General features: G+C 60.4%; 1 protein-coding gene across 24 annotated transcripts in view; it reads left to right on the top strand.

Moving 5' to 3' along the window:
* Nucleotides 1-20,812, top strand: part of ABLIM2 (actin binding LIM protein family member 2) — a 165,410-nt gene that overhangs the window by 84,063 nt on the left and 60,535 nt on the right. For 20 of the 24 annotated variants that reach the window (XM_055589214.1, XM_055589195.1, XM_055589205.1 and 17 more), the window contains 4 exons: nucleotides 264-351; nucleotides 4,871-4,929; nucleotides 12,437-12,514; nucleotides 18,559-18,705. In XM_055589214.1, the coding sequence (XP_055445189.1) occupies nucleotides 264-351; nucleotides 4,871-4,929; nucleotides 12,437-12,514; nucleotides 18,559-18,705 (372 nt within the window). Of the gene's footprint in view, nucleotides 1-263; nucleotides 352-4,870; nucleotides 4,930-12,436; nucleotides 12,515-18,558; nucleotides 18,706-20,265; nucleotides 20,382-20,812 lie in introns of all 24 variants that reach the window. The other 4 variants (XR_008717289.1, XR_008717287.1, XR_008717286.1 and 1 more) reach the window with 1 other exon arrangement.

Genomic DNA, 20,812 nt, shown 5'->3' with positions numbered 1-20,812 from the left:
GAGAAGTGGCTGCTTCTGGAGGCCGGTCTCTGCTCCCAGGCCTGGCTCCCAGCGGACAGGGGCACGTCCACACACACACACCCTGGGCAGCCTGGAGCGTCATGGCCCTGACCCATCCCCACGGGTGTGGACTCTCCCCGCACGGCCGGTCACCTGAGTACCTGCGTCGGTGGTGCACGGGGGCGGTGGCTGTGGCCCAGCTGCTGCTGCTGCTCCGAGTCCCCGTCCCCGGCAGACACACCTGCTCTCTGTGCTTCTTCCAGGCGGGGGAGAAGCACTACCACCCTCTGTGTGCACTCTGTGTCCGGTGCGGCCGGATGTTCTCAGAAGGCGAGGAGATGTACCTGCAAGGTAAGAAGAGGAGCGTGCCGCCAGGGGCCCGGGGCGCCACACAGGCACTCGGGGACCCGCGCTCTGTCCCGGGCGCGCTGGCGGCTCGGTGAGCTTTCCCTGGTTAGGGAGCCCCGCCTCCCCGCGGGGCCGGGGGTCAGGGCCAGCAGGCTCTCCCCACAGGGACCCTATTCAAGAGCAGGACCCAGGACTGGTGGACGTGTGGGTCCCAGTAGCATGTAGTCTGTGGTTGCTTCAAGCCTGTCCTGAAAGGCCCTTAGCCCAGGGTGGGGTGGGCAGGCAAGTCTCAGGGTTTCCCACCACCCCTACCCCTACCCCTGCAGGCTGATGAGGGGGTGTGGAGGCCGTGGGCTGCTCCCGAGGCTTCTTTCCCGGCCAGGGGAGTCTCCAAAGCACAGGTAAAGAAAGCTTTAGAGGAAGGCATGGCCAACCTTCTCACCCATCCCGTGGGAAATCCCGGACCCATTCACCATTCAAATCACAGTAACCGTAGAATAAAGGCGTCCTGTGGCCCCAGACCTGGAGGAACAGCAGGTCTCGGCCAGTCATCCCCTCCCTCCTTCTGCAGGGGGCCTTCTTCGTAGCTCATTGCTGCTTGTTTAAAAAAAAAAATTATACCAACACTGAGACGGGGCACCCAGCTCTCAGCCATTTCTTTACCTGTTTATTGCCTGGGGTGCGGGCAGGTCTCCTTTGAGCTGCACTTAGTTTTATCATTTTGACGAACCTGTCCCCCACCCACCCCCCCACCTGTGGCTTATTCATTCCTGACCTTGATAAAGAAAGATTGTTCACATACTTGTCAAAACAGTAGGAAGACGTTATTCAGTTCATGGCAGTCGGGGAGAGGGATCAGGCCGAATTCTACAAAGACGGTGCAGGGGATTTATAGCCAAGGTGCTGGGGGGCGGGGAAATGGGTGGATGGAAAATTATCAAGAGGAGAGCCTGAGGGGGACCCCTTGCTGAAGGCAGGCCTGGGGCCTAGATGCCAAGTCTGTGGCGGAGGCCGAGGAGCTTGGGCATATATCAAGGGTTGGGGAGTCCCCGCGCCCCCCCTGCTAAGGCAGCTCAGCAGGATTCTCACTGGGCCTGGGTTCACAGGCTGAAGGCCTTCCCTGAGGGGCCCAGCAGGATGGTTGGATGCTGAGACCCCTCCCCTGCCCCCCCACGTGGTCTCAGCGTCTTTTCTGTCTCGTGACCCCAGAGGCAAGCCGAGCAGGCTGCACAGTGTCCCCCAGATGGGCCATGGGATGAGCTCACCCGGGCACCGCATGTCACACAGGCCTGCCTTTCTGAGACAAGCTCAGGGGCTGACATCAGCCGGGACGGCCTGGTCCCCAGTGGCCCCTCTTGTTCTTTAGTCTTGAGAGCTTATCAAAGGGGTCCTTTGGGCCCCTCCCAGCTGTGCCGGGATGTCTTGGGTGGGGAGGAAGCCCCCTGCAGCCCGAGGTGCCCACCCCCCACCGCGACAGCGCTTTCGGGACTTGCTGACACCAAGCACGGGAGCCCGGGACACGAGCTCGCCATCAAGGGGACCCAGTCTCAGGACAAAGACGCTCTTCATAGCTCTGGGCTGAGGCCGGCTCCCCGTTTCTACAGCCGGACCCGCCCTGACCTCCTGTGGAGTGTCAAAGCCCGTCCCTCCCACCTCCCGTTCCCCAGTCTGTGCCCTAAGGGTGCAGACCTGGTTGATGGTTTTCACGCCTGCTCCACGGAGCACAGGAGTCACTGTGCACGGCGAGGCCCCCGCCCTGCACAGACACCGTGAGACCCTCTGCCTGCCTGGTCCACCTGCGTGCTGGGGCTCCAGGAGGGTGTGTTTGATGGATGAATCCCGAGCAGTAAAAGCTCAGAGGAGCAGGGTTGTGAGCCCTCTGGCCTCCGAGGGAGATGAGGCAGCCCCCGCACCAAACTCCCGCCAAATACCAGCCCCGCCTCCCAGCCCTGGACGCAGCTGCCTGTCTGCAGACTCGGTACACACCTGGGAAGAAGGTTGGCACTCACTAATTACCAGGGTGGTTGTTATGTTAGTCACTCAGTTGTGTCCAGCTCTCTTGCAGCCCCATGGACTGTAGCCCGCCAGGCTCCTCTGTCCGTGGGATTCTCCAGGCAAGAATACTGGAATGGGATGCCATTCCCTCCTCCCAGGGGATCTTCCCGGACCAGGGATTGAATTCGAGTCTTCTTGGCAGGTGGATTCTTTACCACTGAGCCATGAGGGAAACCCAATTATCAGGGGTACCCAGATAAAATAACAATTAGATGCTATTTTCCCCATTGATCAACAAAGGTTAAAAGGACAGACACACCCCCCTATTTGGAGAATTGGCGTAGACAGGCCTCTTACCTGGCTGATGGAGCGAAAATTGTGAACTTGCCAAAATGCCTCAAGAGCCTTAAAAATGCCCACACTCTCTGAGCCAGGAGGACCCACTTTTAGGAAGCCTTCAAGTCAGTAAGAGAGATGAGGTGGAATTTGTGTTTCATGGAGTTCCCATGACTTTATTTAGAAATAAAACGTTGGAAATAACAGTCAGGGAGCAGATAAAGAGATTCCTATCGATCCTTACGATGGAATATTATGCAGCCCTTAAAAGTTTACACCTTTGATATTTAATTATATGGAGAAGCACTGAGACATTTTAAAGCAAAACTCATATAATGTGCACGTGTACACGGGACGACAGCAAGCAGGAGACTGCAGGTGACCCTCACTGTCTTGCTGATTCCTTTAAGGTCTTGCTTAAATTTTAACAAAGAGTGCCTGTTACCAGGACTTCCCTGGTGGGTCCAGCGGCTAAGACTCCTCACTGCCAGTGCAGGGGGCCCAGGTTCGATCTCTGCTCAGGGAACCAGATCCCACGAGCTGTACCTAAGGATCCTGCATGCTGTAACTAAGACTTGGGACAGCCAAATCAGTACATTTTTTAAAAAAAAAGAACATCCATTACCTTTGCAATCATAAACAATACATTTTTTTAATAAAAGCTCACACACACCAATCAATTCCCGGTCTCTCTGGGAGCTCCAGGTTGGTGTAGGTGCTTTTCCAGGGAGGGGCAGAAATGAGCTCCCTTCCCAAGTGTTTACTCGCGTGACCTAGAGGCTTTGTAGGCAGAAACGGGCTGCAGCTCCTCCTGCCACAGGTTTAAGCCCCTATGACCAGTCGGGCCCCCTACTGTGTCTACTCTGTGGCTTTTCGGGGAACCTGAGAGTGGTGTGGACACAGCTCCCATCTCCAAGGGAACGTGGGCTAGCCTGGCACCAGAGGGCGGAAACCTTCCCCCGGCAGAGGGCTGTGTGAGTGGGGTGTGGGTGGGGGGGTGGCGCAGGGGGGTCAGGCTGAGGTTCAGCGAGGGGGGAAGTAGGGTCTCCAGACCCTGAAGTTCTTACCCTTGTTTCATTGTGTTAAGTTCTCCCAGTGGCCTGCTGAGGTAGGATTATTGTTGGCCCCGAGTGAAGGTGGGAAAAGCCTGAGGTCTGGGGAGGTCGAGTTTGAATTAGAGAAGAGCAGGACCCTTGGGGAGGGTGCTTGTGGTAAAGAACTCACCTGCCAGTGAAGGAGACATAAGAGATACAGCTTCAATCCCCTGGAGGAGGGCATGGCAACCCACCCCAGTATTCTTGCCTGGAGAATCCCATGGACAGAGGAGCCTGGCGGGCTATGCTCCATAGAGGCAGACACGACTGAAGCAACTTAGCACACACGCAAGGCCCTCAGGGCCCTGGGGGACCTGTGACCTTGATGGCGGGGCCATAGATGGGGAAAGCTGGGTGGGTCCGGCATGACCAAGACAGCTCAGACACCCTGGGAAGCAGTGAGGGGCTGGGCCCCAGCCCACAGTCTCACTCCCAGCCCACACCTCAGGTTCCCACCTGAGGGTCCTCCTTCCTGCCTTCCATCTGAGAGATCCACCCCAAAGCCCTCATCTCCCATTCAGGTCGCGCCCGGCTCCACACTCCACTGTGCCCATGGCTGGGCTTGGCCACTGCCCACTTCACGGAGAGGAACAGCCCCCTTTATCTGCTGCCTGAGTTATCTGACTCTGAATAGAAGCCACTCCCAGAGCGCTCCTCGAAAGCCTCCTCTGGGTGCTGGGGATCCGAGGGGTCCCGTGGGAGCACTGGCTCATGGTGATGCTCTACCTGTTTATTCCATGTCGCCAGTGGGACTGTGAGCCCCAGAGCCTGAGAGCCGCAGACCCAGGAACAACCCGTGACTCGGCACAGAGGAGGGCGGTGTGGTCCCAGTGTGACTCGGCACAGAGGAGGGCGGTGGGGCCCCAGCGTGATCATCACAGAGGAGGGCAGTGGGGTCCCCGTGTGACTCGGCACAGGGGAGGGTGGTTGGTTCCCAGCGTGACTCGGCACAGAGGAGGTTCATGGGGTCTCAATGTGACTCGGCAGAGAAGAGCGTGGTGGGATCCTAGTGTGGACACTGACCCCTCCTCCTGACCCCTGCAAGCCCTACCTCTGGGAGTCCAGACTAACTCTTCCTCTTGGCCATCTGTCCGCAGGCTCCTCCATTTGGCACCCAGCGTGTCGACAAGCAGCCAGAACTGAAGACAAAAACAAGGTTGGTGGAATTCAGTCTCCGATGCCCTCTCCCCAGCTTCTGAGCTGCATCACACAGTTGAGGGGGTGCTGGCTTGTCTGCAGGCTCAGTGGTTAGTCCTAATGGGCCGTGGGGTGGGTGGCCCGAGCCCCCCGAGTGTCCAGGTAGAAAGAGCAGATCGGCTGCTGTCTGGCCCGGGGGCTCCCCGCCCCGGCCGTCCTTTGTTCAGTGGACGCCGATGCCTGCGAAAGTTCAGGGACCAGTGAAAAGTTAGCACGTCTCCTGAGTCCCCAAGAACGTCCATGCTTCTGACGCCAACAGCTGCTTCGCAGGGTCTCCCCATCTGCCCTCAGGTTCAAAACCAAGTTACAAGGACTCAGTGGAAAGTGTGGCAGCCCAGTTGAGGTTTGTCCCGGGGAGAGTGGAGTGGACTCAGCCCAGCGTGAGGCAGGGTCCCGGGGGGAGGTCTGGACCCAGGCTGCCACCGTCCTCGCCTGGTGGAGCCTGGATTCCACGCCTCCCAACGTCAGCACACACCAGGCGTTACCAACCAGGGAAGCCCCATGGCCGGAGATCTTACCGGGGCTCCGTTAGTCGAGTGACTGGCCGATTGATTGATTGCCATGTGGTTGCTTTCACTCTCCCGGTGACATCACCCAGGACCGCCAGCATCTCAGGGCTGCTCTTTCTGAGACCTGGGGGGTGTGGTGAGCGCCCTCCCCCCGAACAGAGAGCTCCGACCAGGTGTGACCCTGATCACCTTCCAGAAGCAGGGCAGGACCCGTGTCTAGGCCAGGCCAGCCCTCCCCTCTGGGCCAGGTGAGACTCCTCATCCCGCAGAGGCCCTGCTGGGGCGCCCGGCCAGAGGTGCCATGTGAGGGAGGGGGCCAGCCTGCCCCGGGGCCCTCCTGGGCTGGTGTCCCCAGGAGAGACAGAAATCAGCGCCCCGACAAGCAAGTGATGGAATGGGCTGGCGGGGCCGGAGAGCAGGGGAAGGACCAACTTTCCTGGGGATGGTGATGGGGGGACATAGAGGGGGTCCTCCAGAGGAATCGAGTGGGAGTGGAACCCTGAAGAGGGGTGGGGGGTCCTGGGCAGGGCTGGGGGCTCAGGAAGAGGCCCCCGGGGCAGGACAGGCAAGCTCCCTTTGGCTGGGGCGGTCAGCAGGGCAGGGGTCCTCCGCCTGCACCTGCAGAAACACGATTCTCCTGCCTGGGCCACCCTCTCGTGCCTGGCACCCTGCCTCCCAGCAAACGCGTCCTGTGGGCCCTCAGATCCACCTAAAATGTCGTCCCCTGAAACCTCACAGACACCTCTGCTCACATCCTCTTCTCCCAGAGCTTCCTTGCCGGGCTCCAGGCTCCTCCATCCTGAACCCCCTGGCCCCGAGCCAAGCCCTGGCAGATGACAGAGAAGTGTTTGCAGGATGAAGGGAGGAAGTGAATCTGGGTGAACTGCAGCTCAGGGCACCCACCCCTCCAGGCCCCTCGAGGGGAGGTGTGGCAGCCAGCTTTGCTCTGTCAGGGACCACCCCTGCCCCTGCACGACCTCAGCTGAGATCCACACCCTGCAGACCCCAGGAGCAAGTGCACCCGCCCCCCCCAGGGGGGGCAAGTCGTGTGTGACCCACAGAACTCCTGGCCTCGTCCCAGCGACCCCTGGTCTCCCACAGCCGCCCCCATGCAGGGCGTCCAGGCCTCGCCAAGACCTTGAAAGTTGCCAAACTTGCTACAGATGAGCCACTGGGCAGATGGGCCCTTGAAGCCCCTGGTGACTCAAATGCCCCATAGCGGCAGCGGGTCTGCATCCGGACTTGGAAACGACAGCTGGGGGACTGCAGGGTGGCTGACGTGCCTGCGGGAAATCAAGCGCGGTGTGTGGAGTCACTCTGCGATTCCCGCAAGAGCTGGGACCCAGGCCTCTAGGACTCAAGGCCGTGGGACGCCTAGGATTCCTTTTGGGGGGAGCGCAGGGCTTGCTTTGCTGGTGGCAGCTGCAGGAGACAGGATGGGTCGCCGGCTGGTGGAGGGGACCCTCCTCCTCGTGTGGGCTCCTCAGGGAGGGTGGGACCCAGCAGTTCAACAGGCTCTTGCCAAGCCTGTTCTGAAAGAACTCAGCAGAGGGAAAGTCTCCCTTTTCCTCTAGCAGTTGATCTCAGTGGGTTTGGAAGCCTCTGCTTTTCATGTCTCCACCCCTTCATGAGTCATTCATTCAGCACAGCTTAAGCGAGGGTCTGGCTGGGCCAAGCCTGGTTCTCAGTCTGGGGCACCAAGGTGACTGTCACAAGTCCTGGCCCGAAGCTGCTGCTGTTCGGAGGAGCAGGTGGACTTACCTGCAGGTCGCATCGAGGGCCATGGGGACCATCCCACTATGCCCGGCGTGGCGTGAGGGCCTGGGGAAAGGTGGCCTTGGGCCAGGGCAGGAGGGCTCCATGGAGGAGGACGAAGTACCCAGGGTCCTCCGTGCCCTGCGCCTCCCCTAACCAGGTCAGGGTGACCAGCGCCGGCCCTGGATGCTGGACCGACTGTTGAGCTGGCCTCAGGACCTGCAGGGAACCCAGCGGGCCTGGAAGTGGCAGGCACATCTGCTCTCAGCCTGGAGCCCCCGCCCTGGATGACCATGGGCCACTGGCCCAGCAGGAAGGAGGCCCTCTGGGTGCTGGAGGCTGGCAGGACAGGGCAGAAAGAAGGACCATTGTCTTGGGGGCTGGTCATGGCCCCAGAGTTGGCTTCCGGGGCTTGTCTCCACAGATGCTTTGGGAACTTTGAGGGCAGAGGCCGGCAGCCTGGGGACAGCTGTCCCTCGTATCCAGTGACAGGATCCAGGCCCTGGTCATGCCCTGCGTGTCCCTTGATTCACCCTCCCCACCCCTGCCCCTCAGAGCCTCTTCTGTCTCGCCTGAGAAATGAGACTAAACGCTGGGCAGGCCAGGCAACAAGTGGACAGGGCAGTGGGTGGATGGGGCAGTCGGTGCGCAGGGCAGTCAGTGGGCAGAGCAGCAGGGGGACAGGGCGGTGGGTGGGCAGGGCAGTCAATGGGCAGCAGGTGGACAGGGAGGGCGTAGATTACTTTCCCAGTCACTCGGGCCCGTGGAGACAGCTCTCCCAGCCAGCTGACCGCCCCTAGCCTGCGCAGCAGGAGAGAGCCGTGTTTTTCTGTAGTGTGCGTTGAGTGGGAGCCAGCTAACGAGCATGAATCTGCTGGACCTGGTCAGCTCTGGGTCAGCCTGGCGGGGTCGGCTCGGCGGCCGTCAGCCCGGGGGATACCACAGAGGTGGCGTCACTCTCTCTGAGTCCAGCCTCCGGGCGGAGGTGGCTCTGCTGTAACCTGGCAACCAGATGAGAGCTAAGTTGCCCATCTGGAGGGGTGCTCAGCGGTCAGCTAACCAGGCATGCCAGGCCCAGTGGGTTCCAGGACCCCCCTCCAGCCCCTGAGGCCAGCTCCGGAGTCCCTGCGAGCAAGCCAGGAGAGGGAGAGCAGCCCTTCCTCACTCCTGGAAGATCCCTGACTGCGTGCCCCACCGGGGGGAGCGCTGCCCCCCAGGATAAGGATGCTCGTCTGCCAAGGGTGCCCGGGGGGTTCCCGTTGGAAGGCTGTGGTCCTAACAGCCCGTCCCCAGTGCCTCATTGGGCGTTGGATTGTACCGTCATTCAACTCACGGTCCCCGAGCACCTGCTGTGCCTTCCAGGCTGGGCGCCGGGAACGTAGAGGTGAATGAGCGTCCCTGCCCTACAGCGTCTGGGAGAGACTCATGGGCCGGCTCCAGGGTGCAAGACACTTGCCTGCGAGGCAGGGAGGGACAGGGCTGGCTGGAAGGGCCTGGCAGGTGGGGTTAGGGGAGAGCCTGGCTTCCTGGAGCCAGGGCTTGGCAGGTGTGCGGAAGGGCGGGTCGCAGGGGCCGGCCCTGCTCTGGGTGTGGGGTCCCAGCCTGAGGAGCCATGAACAGGTGGGGATCGAAGGAGGGTTTCAGAGCCGTGGGAAGGGACGGCCCTGTGTCTGCTGAGAAGCTGGAGAGGCCTCGGTGCATGTAGAAGGTGGCCGGGGCAGGGCCAGCCTGGCGGCTCCTGCTCCGGTGGGACCAGAGGGAGCCTGGATGGGAGGGCTGGTCTCCCCCAGGCTGTGGCTGTCTGTGATCACGCCTACCCTGGGGGTGCACGGAGGTCCTGGCTGCTTACTGCGGGGCCTGGGGGGCACCCAGAGGAGGAAGCCAGAGCCCCTGTACTGACCGAGGGGCGGATGAGCAGAGAGAAGCCAGGCTTGGTGAGGCTGCCCCGGGGGCGCGAACACAAAGACGGAGAGACTGACCCCGAGCGAGGATGTTCTAGCGGAATTCACAGCGGCCGCCGGGGTGGGAGAGCCAGACCTGCCATTGGAGCCTCTGTGGCCTTGGGCCAACCACCAGCCCTCTGGGAACTCAGCCCCTAGGCTTTAACGTGGAGACGAGCGGGCGCTGACCTCCCTCTGTGTGTCCATGTAGCTTGTGTCTGACCTTAATGAGAGCCAGGTGCCCCGAGACCCTGTTGTAGGATGGCGCTTTCTGGGGCCGGGCTGGGTGGATGGGGCTGGACGACTACTCGGCCTTGGGCGGGTGTGAACAGCACCCCGGAGAACGCAGCTGGGTGCTGGGTTTGATTGTGAGGCTCCTTTGGGCCAGTTGGAGGCAAAGTAGAGAGAAGATGAGAGAAAGCCCAGGTCTCCTGATTCTGGGGGAGACTGCCTGGACTCAGCCCCCTTCCATCTAGGCTCCCTGACCCAGAGGACATCGTGGGGGTTGGGGGCGCTGCTCCTCTCCCCGCCCCCACTTCTCCTTGTCTGGGAACCGGGGTACAGAGATGGGGGGCACCGTGTAGCTGCCCAGCTGCCTGCTCTGGACCCTGAAACGTGCAGGAGAAAGCCGGACCCTCTTGCTGCCGTGCAAACAGCCCAAGCCCCCTTCTGTCGGGGTCGTGGTGTCAGTAACCCCGGTGCCACCCCGACAATGCCAGGAAATGTCCCTCGGGGCCTGGGGTCAGTTCTTGTGGCTCGGCTGTTGCTCTCCGCTTAGGCACTGTCTTCTGAAACAGCCAGTGTTAGTCGGCTTTGTGAAGAAGGGACTTCGTGAGCTGGAATCAACTGAACTAAGAGCAAGGGTGACTCATCAGAGCCAAAACCTTAGCAGGCTGTGTGTCTGAGTCCTCGGCAAGGGAAAGAGCCTTCCAGGCAGGCTTCTCCATTGCACAGAGGAGGAAGCTGAGCGTCAAACGTTTTTCTCAGATGTGCCAAATGTACACACACAGCATTTTTGCCTAGCAAAACGGGCCACCTGGCCACCGGGACAGTGGTAAAACACAGACGCTGTGTTTCCCGCCTCCCACGGCGTGTCTCCCTTGAAACCGCAGCACGTGGTGTGTGTCTTCCTGGGGGTGGCCGAGCCTCAGGGTCAGGCTGACCTTCTCGAGGGACCCCAGCCTCTTGCCGGCCTTTGCCAGCCTGTGGTCAGTGCCCCATCCCGCGTGTGCAGCTGGGCCGTGGGGCCTCAGAGAGGGTGCCAGGGTGACGCCCGGGGTAAGGAGGCTGGACCTGCTGACAAGTGACCGAGCGCGGCGGTGGCCGCGGAGCTTCACGCCCTGTCCTTCTCCTTCCTTTCTAGATGCAGAATCAGGCTTCCCGTCAGGCTTCCCCGGGCGCCACCCCCATGCCTGTCAGGTTGTCCCTGCCGCCGCCTGTTGGGCTCACATCCAGTCCTGGTGTCCTCTCGCCCCTGCCGGTGTCACGCTGAGTGTAGGAGGCGCTTGGGTCATCTCCCCGAGGGGAGGATGGGGCGCTCCATGGCAGGCTCTTTTGTTGTTCAGTCGTGTCCGACTCTTTTCAACCCCGTGGACTGCAGCACGCCAGGCTTCCCTGTCTTTCCCTAGTGCCCAGAGCTTGCTCAAACTCATGTCCATTGAGTCGGTGATGCCATCCAGCCATCTCATCCTCTGTCCTCCCCTTCTCCTCCTGCCTTGTCTTTCCCAGCATCAGGGTCTTTTCCAATGAGTCGGCTCTTCACATCAGGTGGCCAAAGTATTGGAGTTTCAGCTTCAACATCAGTCCTTCCAATGAATATTCAGGACTGATCTCCTTTAGGATGGACTGGTTGGATCTCCTTGCAGTCCAAGGGACTCTCAAGAGTCTTCTCCAGGTGTTAGCCACACCAAATGTGCTTAAACAACGAACGGAACTGTCCTCTCTCAGCTCTGGAGGCTGCAGCTCCAGGGCCCGCCGGCAGACTCGGCTCCTCACGCAGCCTCGCCTCTGGGCGTGTGGACGGCCGTCTCCTCCCTGTGCCTCACACGTCATCCATCTGTGCCCTAGTCTCCTCTTCTCATAAGGAAGACAGTCAGATCCAGTCCTGTCCTGAAGACTCCATTTAAACCTAATTACGTCTTCAGACATCCTACCTCCAAACACGTTCTGGGGTCCTGGGGTGTGGGCTTCAACCTATGAGCTTTGGAGAGGAGCGGTTCAGTTCATGATACGGCCCCTCCCAGGCTCCTGGCGGGAGGTGTGGACCACTGTGAGGGGCTGGACAGAATTTCAGGGGTCGGGGGAGAAGGGGCCTGCTTAAAAAACGAGAGAGGAGTTGGACCTCCCTTGGCAGTCCTGTGGTTAGGACTCTACACTTCCACTGTAGGAGGCACGCAAACCCTGTGGCAGGGCCAAATAAGAAAAACAGAACAGGAGGAGCTGTGAGTGGGGGGCGGGAAGCAGGAACCCCTTCGTGGAGATGGGTTTCATTTGGATGAGGCGAGTGGGAGGCCTGGAAAGTTAGGTGGCTGGGTGGTCCTGGCTGGGGAAAGGGCTAGACCAGGAGAGAGTCCAGGAGCTGCCAGGTCACGCCTGGCAGGCGGAGATGGACTCGGGTGCAGAGAGGGGGGCGGGAGCTGAAGGAAAGCAGGGTCATCACGGTGGTGGAGGACCTGATCCAACAGAGCAGAGGAGACGGAGGGTTGGGGGGGTCTGTCACCATGGGGGTGCGGATGTCATGGTCAGAGATGAGTGAGGAGGGCTGGGGGGATGGTCCCCAGCTGCAGTGGGCACCCGAGGAACAGGTCCCAGGCGGGACGGCCGCCCCGTCGGACCACAGAGGCGGGGCTGGAGGCGCTGCAGCGCGTCCCCCAGAATCGACGCGGAGAATCCGCTCTCCGAGCGCCTCGATCCTGCCTTTGCTGGTGGGGCATGCAGAACCCTTGAAAACGCATCATTGCTTGCTCTCACCCTCCAAATGAAAAGATCATTTCAGCGACATGGAAGCTTCGTGGTCGCAAAGCGAGTCCATTCGGCGCTGGGAGCACATGGCCCCTTTGCTGGCAGCCAGGGTCACCCGCTGTGTCTCCCAGTTACAGCTTCCTTGTTCATCCAAGCCTACGTGTTTATTTTTCAACCTACCCATAGAAAGGGTCTCGTGAGCTCCAACGTTTCTGCTGGTGCTCGACTCGCTGTAGTTGCCTCCGGAAGGTTCTCTGCGTCAACAGAGTCTGCCTCAGCCTCTCCCTGTCTCGTCTCCTAGGAAACCAGGACTTCCTCAGAGAGCATCATTTCTGTACCTGCTTCCAGCACCTCAGGGTCTCCGAGCCGCGTGATTTATGTAAGTCGCATTCTCTCTGTGGAGAGGGGAGAAGACCAGGGGCCCGGGGTCCTTGCTGAGCGTGCCCTCGGGGGCGAGGGGCGTGGGGCTGCAGGAGAGATTGGCACAGATTCTGAGGCTGACTTGGGGCCTACAGCGTGGATGTGTTGTGTGACCACGGCTGCCCCGGAACGTGGCGTCTGGTGTGCAGAGAGGTGTGCTCATGGCCGTGGTTTACAGCGGTGTCGGTGTGGACACCTGCCTGCATCCCGCAGCCAGGACTCACCTGGATAAACAGCACTCGCCAGTAATGGTGCAGATCTGTGCCTGTTGATGTGGAAAGTTCCGATGTGTCTCGCAAAGGAGCGTGTGAGGGATGATGTGTATTATGTGGTCCCATTCTCATTTATGTGTGTGGGTATTCGTGTGCACGTAGGCATGCATATGTGTATTGTGTGTATTTGAGTGTATGCATGTATGTAGGCATGCGTGTGTGCACATGTATGGATGGATATGTGTGTGAGTGTGTCTACATGCGTGCTTTTGCATGTGCATGTGTGCACGGGATATTGTGTGGGGGTGTGTCTGTGTGTGTGTGCACATACAAGTCTAACCATGATTGAAAACATTTTAACTAATTGTTGACAGCAATTACCTCTGGGTGGTGGCTTTAGAAACGGAAGGTGACTGTTATAATTACTTGCTGGTTTGCTAGTCTAAAGAGCCTGTGCTTCGGGGAGGGAACGGGAAAGTGGGATGAGCCCTGGACTGCAGGCTGGTTGGCCCGGCTTTACCCCTGCAGGCTGGTCGGCCAGCACGAGTCTCCTCTCCCATTCCCCTGACTCACGGCCGGAGCCTGGTTTTTCTCTAACACGATGGAGATCGGATTCCCTTCTCTCGACACTTCTTTTCAGCCCCTGGAACTTTCTCTCTGGTTGGACACAGGGCCGTTCCTGCCCTAATGATAAGAACCCAGGTTCTAGTCTGGAGGGCGAATGGTCAGATGACCCTGGGCAGATGCAGCCTTGGAGGTTCAGAAAGACAGCCTGACGTCACCAGGCCAGCTGTGTGCCCTCAGGCAAGGCGTTAGCCTCTCTGAGCCTCCGGGAGCTCACCCGTACCTGGGGGCCCACAGCACCTGCTGCCCAGGGCCACGGGGGGCCTGAGCGCGAGGCCCTGGGCACAGCCCTGAGCCCAGAGCGGGGGCCCAGGCAGTGCTCACTGGAGTCATGTTGTGACATCAGTGCTTGTCTGCGGGGCCGCCGTACCGAGTGCCCAAACCAGGGGGCTCAACTGCAGCGACGTACCTTCTCTCCATCCTGTAGCCTGGGCGTCCGAGTCACGGTGTCGGGAGGCTTGGTTCCCTGCAAGGCCTGTGTCCTGGGCGTGTGGACGGCCATCTTCTCCATGGTGTCCTCACGTGGTCGTCCCTCTGTGCACGTCTGTCCTGACCTCCTCGTCCTGGGAGGACCCCCGGGTGCTGGCTCAGGGCCCCCACCCTGCTGACCTCGGTTCACTTTAACCACCCTTTAAAGGTCACTCTCACCAAATACATGTTCTGTAGGGCTGGGGGTTAGCGATTCCATGAAAAGAGGAGGACACGATCCACCCCAGATGCCGTCATCATCAGGACCAGTAATGGTGACTGTCGGTGTTTGGACGGCACACGAGTGTTCGTGGCACACGAGTGTGGCCCTGTCCACAGCTGGCAGCTGCTGTTGGTAACTGCTCGTTGCTGTTTAGCCGCTCAGGCGTGTCCGACTCTTTGTGACCCCGTGGACTGTAGCCCGCCAGGCTCCTCTGTCCATGGGATTCTCCAGGCAAGAATACTGGAGTGGGTTGCCATTTCCTTCTCCAGGGGATCTTCCCGACCCAGGGATTAAGCCCGAGTCACCTGCATTGCAGGCAGATTCTTTACCATCTGAGCCACCAGGGAAGCTCAATAAATTGTGGGTTTTTAAAAAGTAATCTTTTCACTGCCTTTTTCTTTATTACAAAGGTAACCCACACTTATTAGGAAAAAATAGTGATTGGTATAGAGACAAAAATGAATACCATTTATAATCCTCCCAGCCAGAGTAGCCCACCGTTTATATATCGAAGTACACACTTTCGGTCTCTTTTTCTCCGTGTGCATGTATTTTATTTCTTTCTTTTTAACAAAATGAAGTCACGTGGGCTATATTGTTCTGTAACCTTTCTTCACCATGCCAGTAAAGCAGTGAGTTGGCATAGTGTACAAGGGCATCATTAGATTGTATTATTGGCAGGATTATATTACAGTTGTAACATCATATACGGTCACATCCTAGGGGCTTCCCAGGCGGCGTTAGTGGTAAAGAGTCCATCTGCCAGTTCAGGAGCCATAAGAGATGTGGGTTCAATCTCTGGATCAGGAAGATCCCCCTGGAGGAGGGCATGGCCACCCAGTCCAGTATTCTCGCCCGGAGAATCCCATGGACAGAGGAGTTTGGTGGGCTACAAGGTCGCAGAGAGTTGGACACGACTGAGTGGCTTAGCACACACACATGCTGCATACAGAGTAGGGAGGAGAAAGTGGAGGGAAAACACTCGCAGACACACACAGCCCAGTGGCCTTCCGCCAATGGGAGGGCATAGCCTGTTGTCACGGCGACCACCCCAGGACCTGGATGCTAGGCAATGGATCTCTGAGCCCCACTGGGTGGTGTGGATGTGAGCAGCCGGGAGCACGGCCACTTAGCCACCTGGCTAGGGGCTGGGGATTGGGGCCCTCTTTCTGAGCTGGCTCATGTTGATGTGGTTGGCATTGTCAGGCGCTCTCTCTGATTCCTGCAGTCAGGGGCTGACCCAGGGCCAGGTGGGCCTCGCTGACCACACGTTTGGGGCTGAACAAGCCAGCGGGCAGCTGAGCGCTGTGATCATAGCAGGGCAAAGGGGGCAGGGTGGGTAGGCACAGCCTCCCCCAACCCCATGGCAGCATCGCCCTTTAGGTCAAGCTGTGTGGGTGTTCGGAAATCCAGCAGATGGCGAGGCCCAGGTGGCATTCCCATTTTCAGGGGGAGACGGAGGCCCAGAGAATCCACCTGGCTTTGGCGAATGCTTGATCGATTTTAGTTCAGTGCGGCATGCTTGCCCTGAGGACCATGTCATGTCAATCATGGAGTTAGGGGGAGGGGCTCCATGGTGAGGCAGAGTCCTGGGTCCACAAGCCACTAGCCTTGCAGGGAGGGGACATTGATGCACCAACAAAGATCAGCACCTTTACTCAAAAGAGGAAAACATCCAACCCAGATGAGAGAGAGAGAGCAGGAAAGCCTTCCTGGAGGAGGAGGCCTCTGCTGACTCTGGAAGGACCAGAGGATGAGCCGGGCAAAGAGGTCTGGGGAGGGCGTGTTGGAGGGAGGAATCTACATGTGCTGAGCCCTTGGGCTCTGGACGTGGGGAAACGGTAAGGAGTTGGGTGTGGCTAGTTTCCTGGGCCGGGGAGTGAGGGGCTCTGATGAGCGGATACACAAGGTCTGGACCTCCAGGGGCCTCAGCTCCAATTTCCCCAGAACACAGAGAGGAGCAGCTCAGAAGTGCTGATCAGGGGTCATCGTCATGACAAATGGCACACTCAGGGTTTGAACTCAGGTCTTCCGAGCACTGCCCAGGGTTCCGAAGGGAATCGCCAGAGTCTGAGACGTCGGGTGTTCACTCTCTCAACCTATGTCACAAACGGCATGTGGTAGCCGATGCCTCCCGGGAGCCTAGGAGTTGGGTGGTCAGGGAAGGCTTCCTGGAGGAGGTGGGCTAGAGCTGCCAGACCTGGGAGGGTGCGGGAAAGCTGGGGCGTGGGGGCTGAGCCTGGCTCACAGAGGGCGCGAAGAGGAGAGACCACACAGCAGACAGACTAGAGACATCCGGCTCCAAACATCAAGTCTGGAGACGGCAGTGAGGGCTGTGTCACCTAGCCCTGGAGGGGGCTGCGGAGGATGTGAGCTGGAGGGTGAAGGGGGCAGCTGGAGCTCGAGACACGTGGCCCTGGCAGAGAGGAGAGCTGTCGTGCAAGTGCGGCTCTGCACGCAGACAACCTGCTTCTGTTCCCTGGCTGTGGGGCTCTGGGCACGTTACCTGACCTCTCTGGGCTCTGCTTCTTCCCCTGTGAAGTGGAGGTCCTGTGCGTGCCCCGCTTCATGGGCTTGGCCCACTGCTGCCTGGGGTGGAGCACAGAGCTCATGCTGCTGTTGGAATTTGTTGGAAGAATTGCTGGCAGGACGCCTCTCCCCATGGCCACCCCCACACCCAGAGGCAGAGGTTAGATCTGGACTCAGGCCGTGAGGACCTTGACCAGAGCTGCCTGGGGCTGGGACAGGGGCAGAGACGTGGGCAGGGGCTGTGTTGGCCGGACCGAGGGTCCCCAAGGGAGGCCGAGGTCGAGATGAGGGTTCTCGAGAGGTTTGGGGGTCAAGTTGAGCTAATGCGGGCAGCCCGACTGGCCAGCTCTGCCCACGACTGGCAAGGCCAGCCTGAGACTAACCCTCAGAGGGGACACGGGGGAAAGGAGGTGACTGGCGTGTTCCCTCCAGGCGGGACAGAAGCCTGGGCGTCCACTCCACTGGGGACCGGGCAGTGCTGGGAGCGGGCTGGGGCTGCACGTCCCTTCTTCCGTGGGGATCGCAAGCTGTAAACATTCCATGCGCACTTGTTGGGGGTGTGCCACGGGAACACCGCGGCTGAGACCAGTGTCTGGGTGTGAACCGCAGCCCTGCTGTGAGAGCCAGGCCTCCTGGTGCGCAGCTCCCAGGCCTGTCTGGTCACACGCCCCCAGGCAGCCCCCAGAGCCAGGAGGAGGGGCTGGTGGGCCGTGGGGCAGACCGAGCCCAGTCATAGGAGAGCGAGCCGCCCCGTGGACCTCGCCCGAGCAGATGCGGTGGTCCCAGGCTTGTCGCCACGAGTGAGCGCCTCTGCGGTGACCTCCGTGAGGTCGCACGCCCGCTGACTGTCCCCTCACATGCCAGCCCGTTGGCTGTGTGTAGGGAGTGCTGCAAAGCCCTGAGCGTGTGTACGAGTGGCTGGGTGTGGAGGTGTGCTCATGTGTCCTGCTTTGGGTGGGTGTGGTTGTGTGCGAGTGTGTGGGTGCCTGAGGGTTGTGCTGGTGAGTGTGAGTGGGTGGAGTTGTGGGTGTGTCAGCGTCCCCCTCCACAGTTGTGGGCGGACACATTCTCTGTGCACACGTGTGTTATGTGTGCAGGCCTGCATGCGTGTGCTGGGTGTTTGCATCTGTGCATACACGTGCACATACATCGAGCAGGTATTCAAATGCACGTGTGTGTGTCATTTATGTGTGTGTGTATTTTATGTGAGCACATGTGTATGTATTTGTGTTTGCATGCATGCAGGTCTATTATGTGAGGGAGTTTGTATGTGTCCATGTGTGCGTTTGTATGCATGTGTACATGTTCGCTGATAGCTCAGCTGGTAAAGAATCCACCTGCAATGCAGGAGAGCCCGGTTCGAGCCCTGGGCTGGGAAGATCCCCTGGAGAAGGGAATGGCTACCCACTCCAGTATTCTCGGGCTTCCCTGGTGGCTCAGCTGGTAAAGAATCCACCTGCAATGCAGGAGACCCCGGTTCGATCCCTGGGCCGGGAAGATCCCCTGGAGAAGGGAACGGTGACCCACTCCAGTGTTCTGGCCTAGAGAGTCCCATGGACTGTGCAGCAAAGAGCTACACACGACCGAGCGATGGGTTTCCTGTGCCCACACGCACCGTATGTGTGTATGTGCGTGTCTGTGTTTGTGTGTTTGCACCCGAGTGTGTATCTGCATGCATGCATGTATGTGTGTATAGGTGTGTTTGCTGTGCCCTCACACATGTGTTTGTTTGTGCACATGTGTCTGTGTGTATGCAAGCATAACTGTGTGAGTGTGAGTTTAGACCGCAGGCTGAGTTCTCACTGTAGGACCAGGAGGCTTCCCCGCCCCCTTGCCTTTGCCCCTCCGCCCGCTTCACTCAGACTCGCTTCCTCCCACGCCTGCCGGGCGATGTGGCCCTGGGTGTGGGTCTGACCAGCCCTCCTGGCACCCCCTGCCCTCTCTCAGGCCAAGCTGGGCGATGAGATCCTGGACTACAGAGACCTGGCCGCCCTCCCTAAGAGCAAGGCCATCTACAACATCGACCGCCCCGACATGATCTCCTACTCACCCTACATCAGCCACTCGGTGGGGGACCGGCAGAGCTACAGCGAGGTACGGGGCCCCCGCAGCGGGTCGCCTGGGCGGCCTCAGCCTCCTTTACCCCCTCAGACAACCTGCGCCTCCTCTTTAGAGAGTCCCCAGAGTGCTCTGGCCCCAAACTGCCCGTGAGTCTGGACGGAGGACCCCCTTGGAGCAAGGGTCAGGGAGCGGGAAGCTCGAGGGCGATCAGGAAAGTGCCAGGGGCAAAGCGAGCATCTCGTCCTTGTCTTCAGTTGGGCTGATGCTCAGGCCCGGGGAATGGACCATGTTCCCTCATCCAGCTCTCCTAGCCTCGCTCCCTGCTCACACGCTTCCCCGTCCTATGAGCGCCTCGAGCTGGGCTGACCCCTGGTGGGACCGCAGTTGACCCCTCCCTTCTGTCTCTCGGGCGGTGCCCTTGTCAGGGCCTCCCGGCTCACAGCTGCACCTCTCCATTTAACCTGGAACTTGATCCTGGGTTTGGCTTTTTGAGACTCGGGTGTGACCCTGGGGGCAGGGTTGGAGGGGAGGAGCGTTTTGTCAGTTGCCGGCTGTGTCCATGGGCTGGTCACATGCAGCAGTCTGGCCCAGGCGGCCCCTCGAGGGGCAGAGCTCAGCCCTGGCCGTAACTGAGTCCCCCAAGGTGTGGCTGAGGCTCTGGGGTCTCCAGGTTCAATGGGGGTCATGCGGGCAAGCCCAGCTTGGCAGGTACTGCTGCGGGATATAAGCGCGGGGCAGGGTCCTCCAGGGGTACACTCACTGGTCACGCCACAGCGGCTGGCCCCTGCCATGGTCACTGAGGCCACAGTCGCCACCCACACTCAGACCCGCCCTCACTCTGCCCTGACCCCGGGCTTGGTGCTGCCCACCTCCCATGGCACAGTGCTCTGGAAAGAGGAGACTGAGGGGGACCTGCTGGCCCCAGGACCGTGGGGCTCAGAGCAGAGCTGGGCATGGGCCCGGGGGGCCGACAGGACCGTGGGGCTCAGGGGCTCGGGGCAGAGCTGGCCGTGGGCCCAGGTGGGGCTCGGGGCAGAGCTGGGCATGGGCTTGGGGCAGAGCTGGGCGTGGGCCCAGGTGGGGCTTGAGGCAGAGCTGGGCGTGGGCCCGGGTGGCCAACAGGACTGTGGGGCTTGGGGCAGAGCTGGCCGTGGGCCCGGGGGGCCAACAGGACCTTAGGGCTCGGGGCAGAGCTGGGCGCGGGCCCAGGTGGGGCTTGGGGCAGAGCTGGGCGCGGGCCTGGGTGGCCGACAGGACTGTGGGGCTCGGGGCAGAGCTGGCCGTGGGCCCAGGGGGCCCACAGGACCTTAGGGCTCGGGGCAGAGCTGGGCGCAGGCCTGGGCGGGGCTCAGGGCACAGCTGGGCGTGGGCCCGGGTGGGGCTCGGGGCAGAGCTGGACGTGGGCCCGGGGGGCCAACAGGACCTTGGGGCTCAGGGCAGAGCTGGGCGCGGGCCCAGGTGGGGCTCGGGGCAGAGCTGGGCGTGGGCCTGGGTGGCCGACAGGACTGTGGGACTTGGGGCAGCGCTGGGCGCGGGCCCGGGGGGCTGACTCTGGTCACTGTCGTCCCCTTGCCTGCTTCTACCATTGCCCAGAGCGAGGTGCTGGGATCCCGTCCCTCCTCCATCTCCGGGGACCTCTCATCTCTGCAGACCCCACCACGCCCCAGCCGGCGGGCCTGCTCAGAGGGGGGCTCTGAGGGGCCCTTTCTGTGAGTAGATGATGAAGAGGGGCCTGGGAAGCCCCAGAACGGGGGTTGGGGCACTGAGCTGGGCAGACATGGCCCAGGGCTGGACAGCTTCGCCCGCTTCTCTAGACCTGCGGCCTTATAGCCGCTCATCCCAGGGCAGAAAGCTCGCAGGGGGAAGAGCAGTGGGCCAGAAGCACAGAGCTCTGCCAGCCTCTCTGAGCCTCAGTCTCTCTGTCTGTGAAATGGGAAGATTGGAGTACATGTTCCCCCTTCCCATTCTAAGGGCGGGGATGGTACAAAAAAGAGCCCCCAGTCACTCGAGGCTCCTCCTCGGAAACTCTCCACAACATCTTCCTACCTGTCCAGGTGTGGGGGAGATAGGTGAGCTTTCCTGCCTGGAAGCTCAGTTTCCAGAGCCCCTTCTGCTACTTGCTGCCTCCCTGAGCCCGTGT

This window comes from Bubalus kerabau, chromosome 7, assembly GCF_029407905.1.
Source record: "Bubalus kerabau isolate K-KA32 ecotype Philippines breed swamp buffalo chromosome 7, PCC_UOA_SB_1v2, whole genome shotgun sequence".
Lineage (NCBI taxonomy): Eukaryota > Metazoa > Chordata > Mammalia > Artiodactyla > Bovidae > Bubalus > Bubalus kerabau.
The sequence above is the reverse complement of the archived record's forward strand: the minus strand, read 5'-3'. Positions and strand labels throughout refer to the sequence as shown.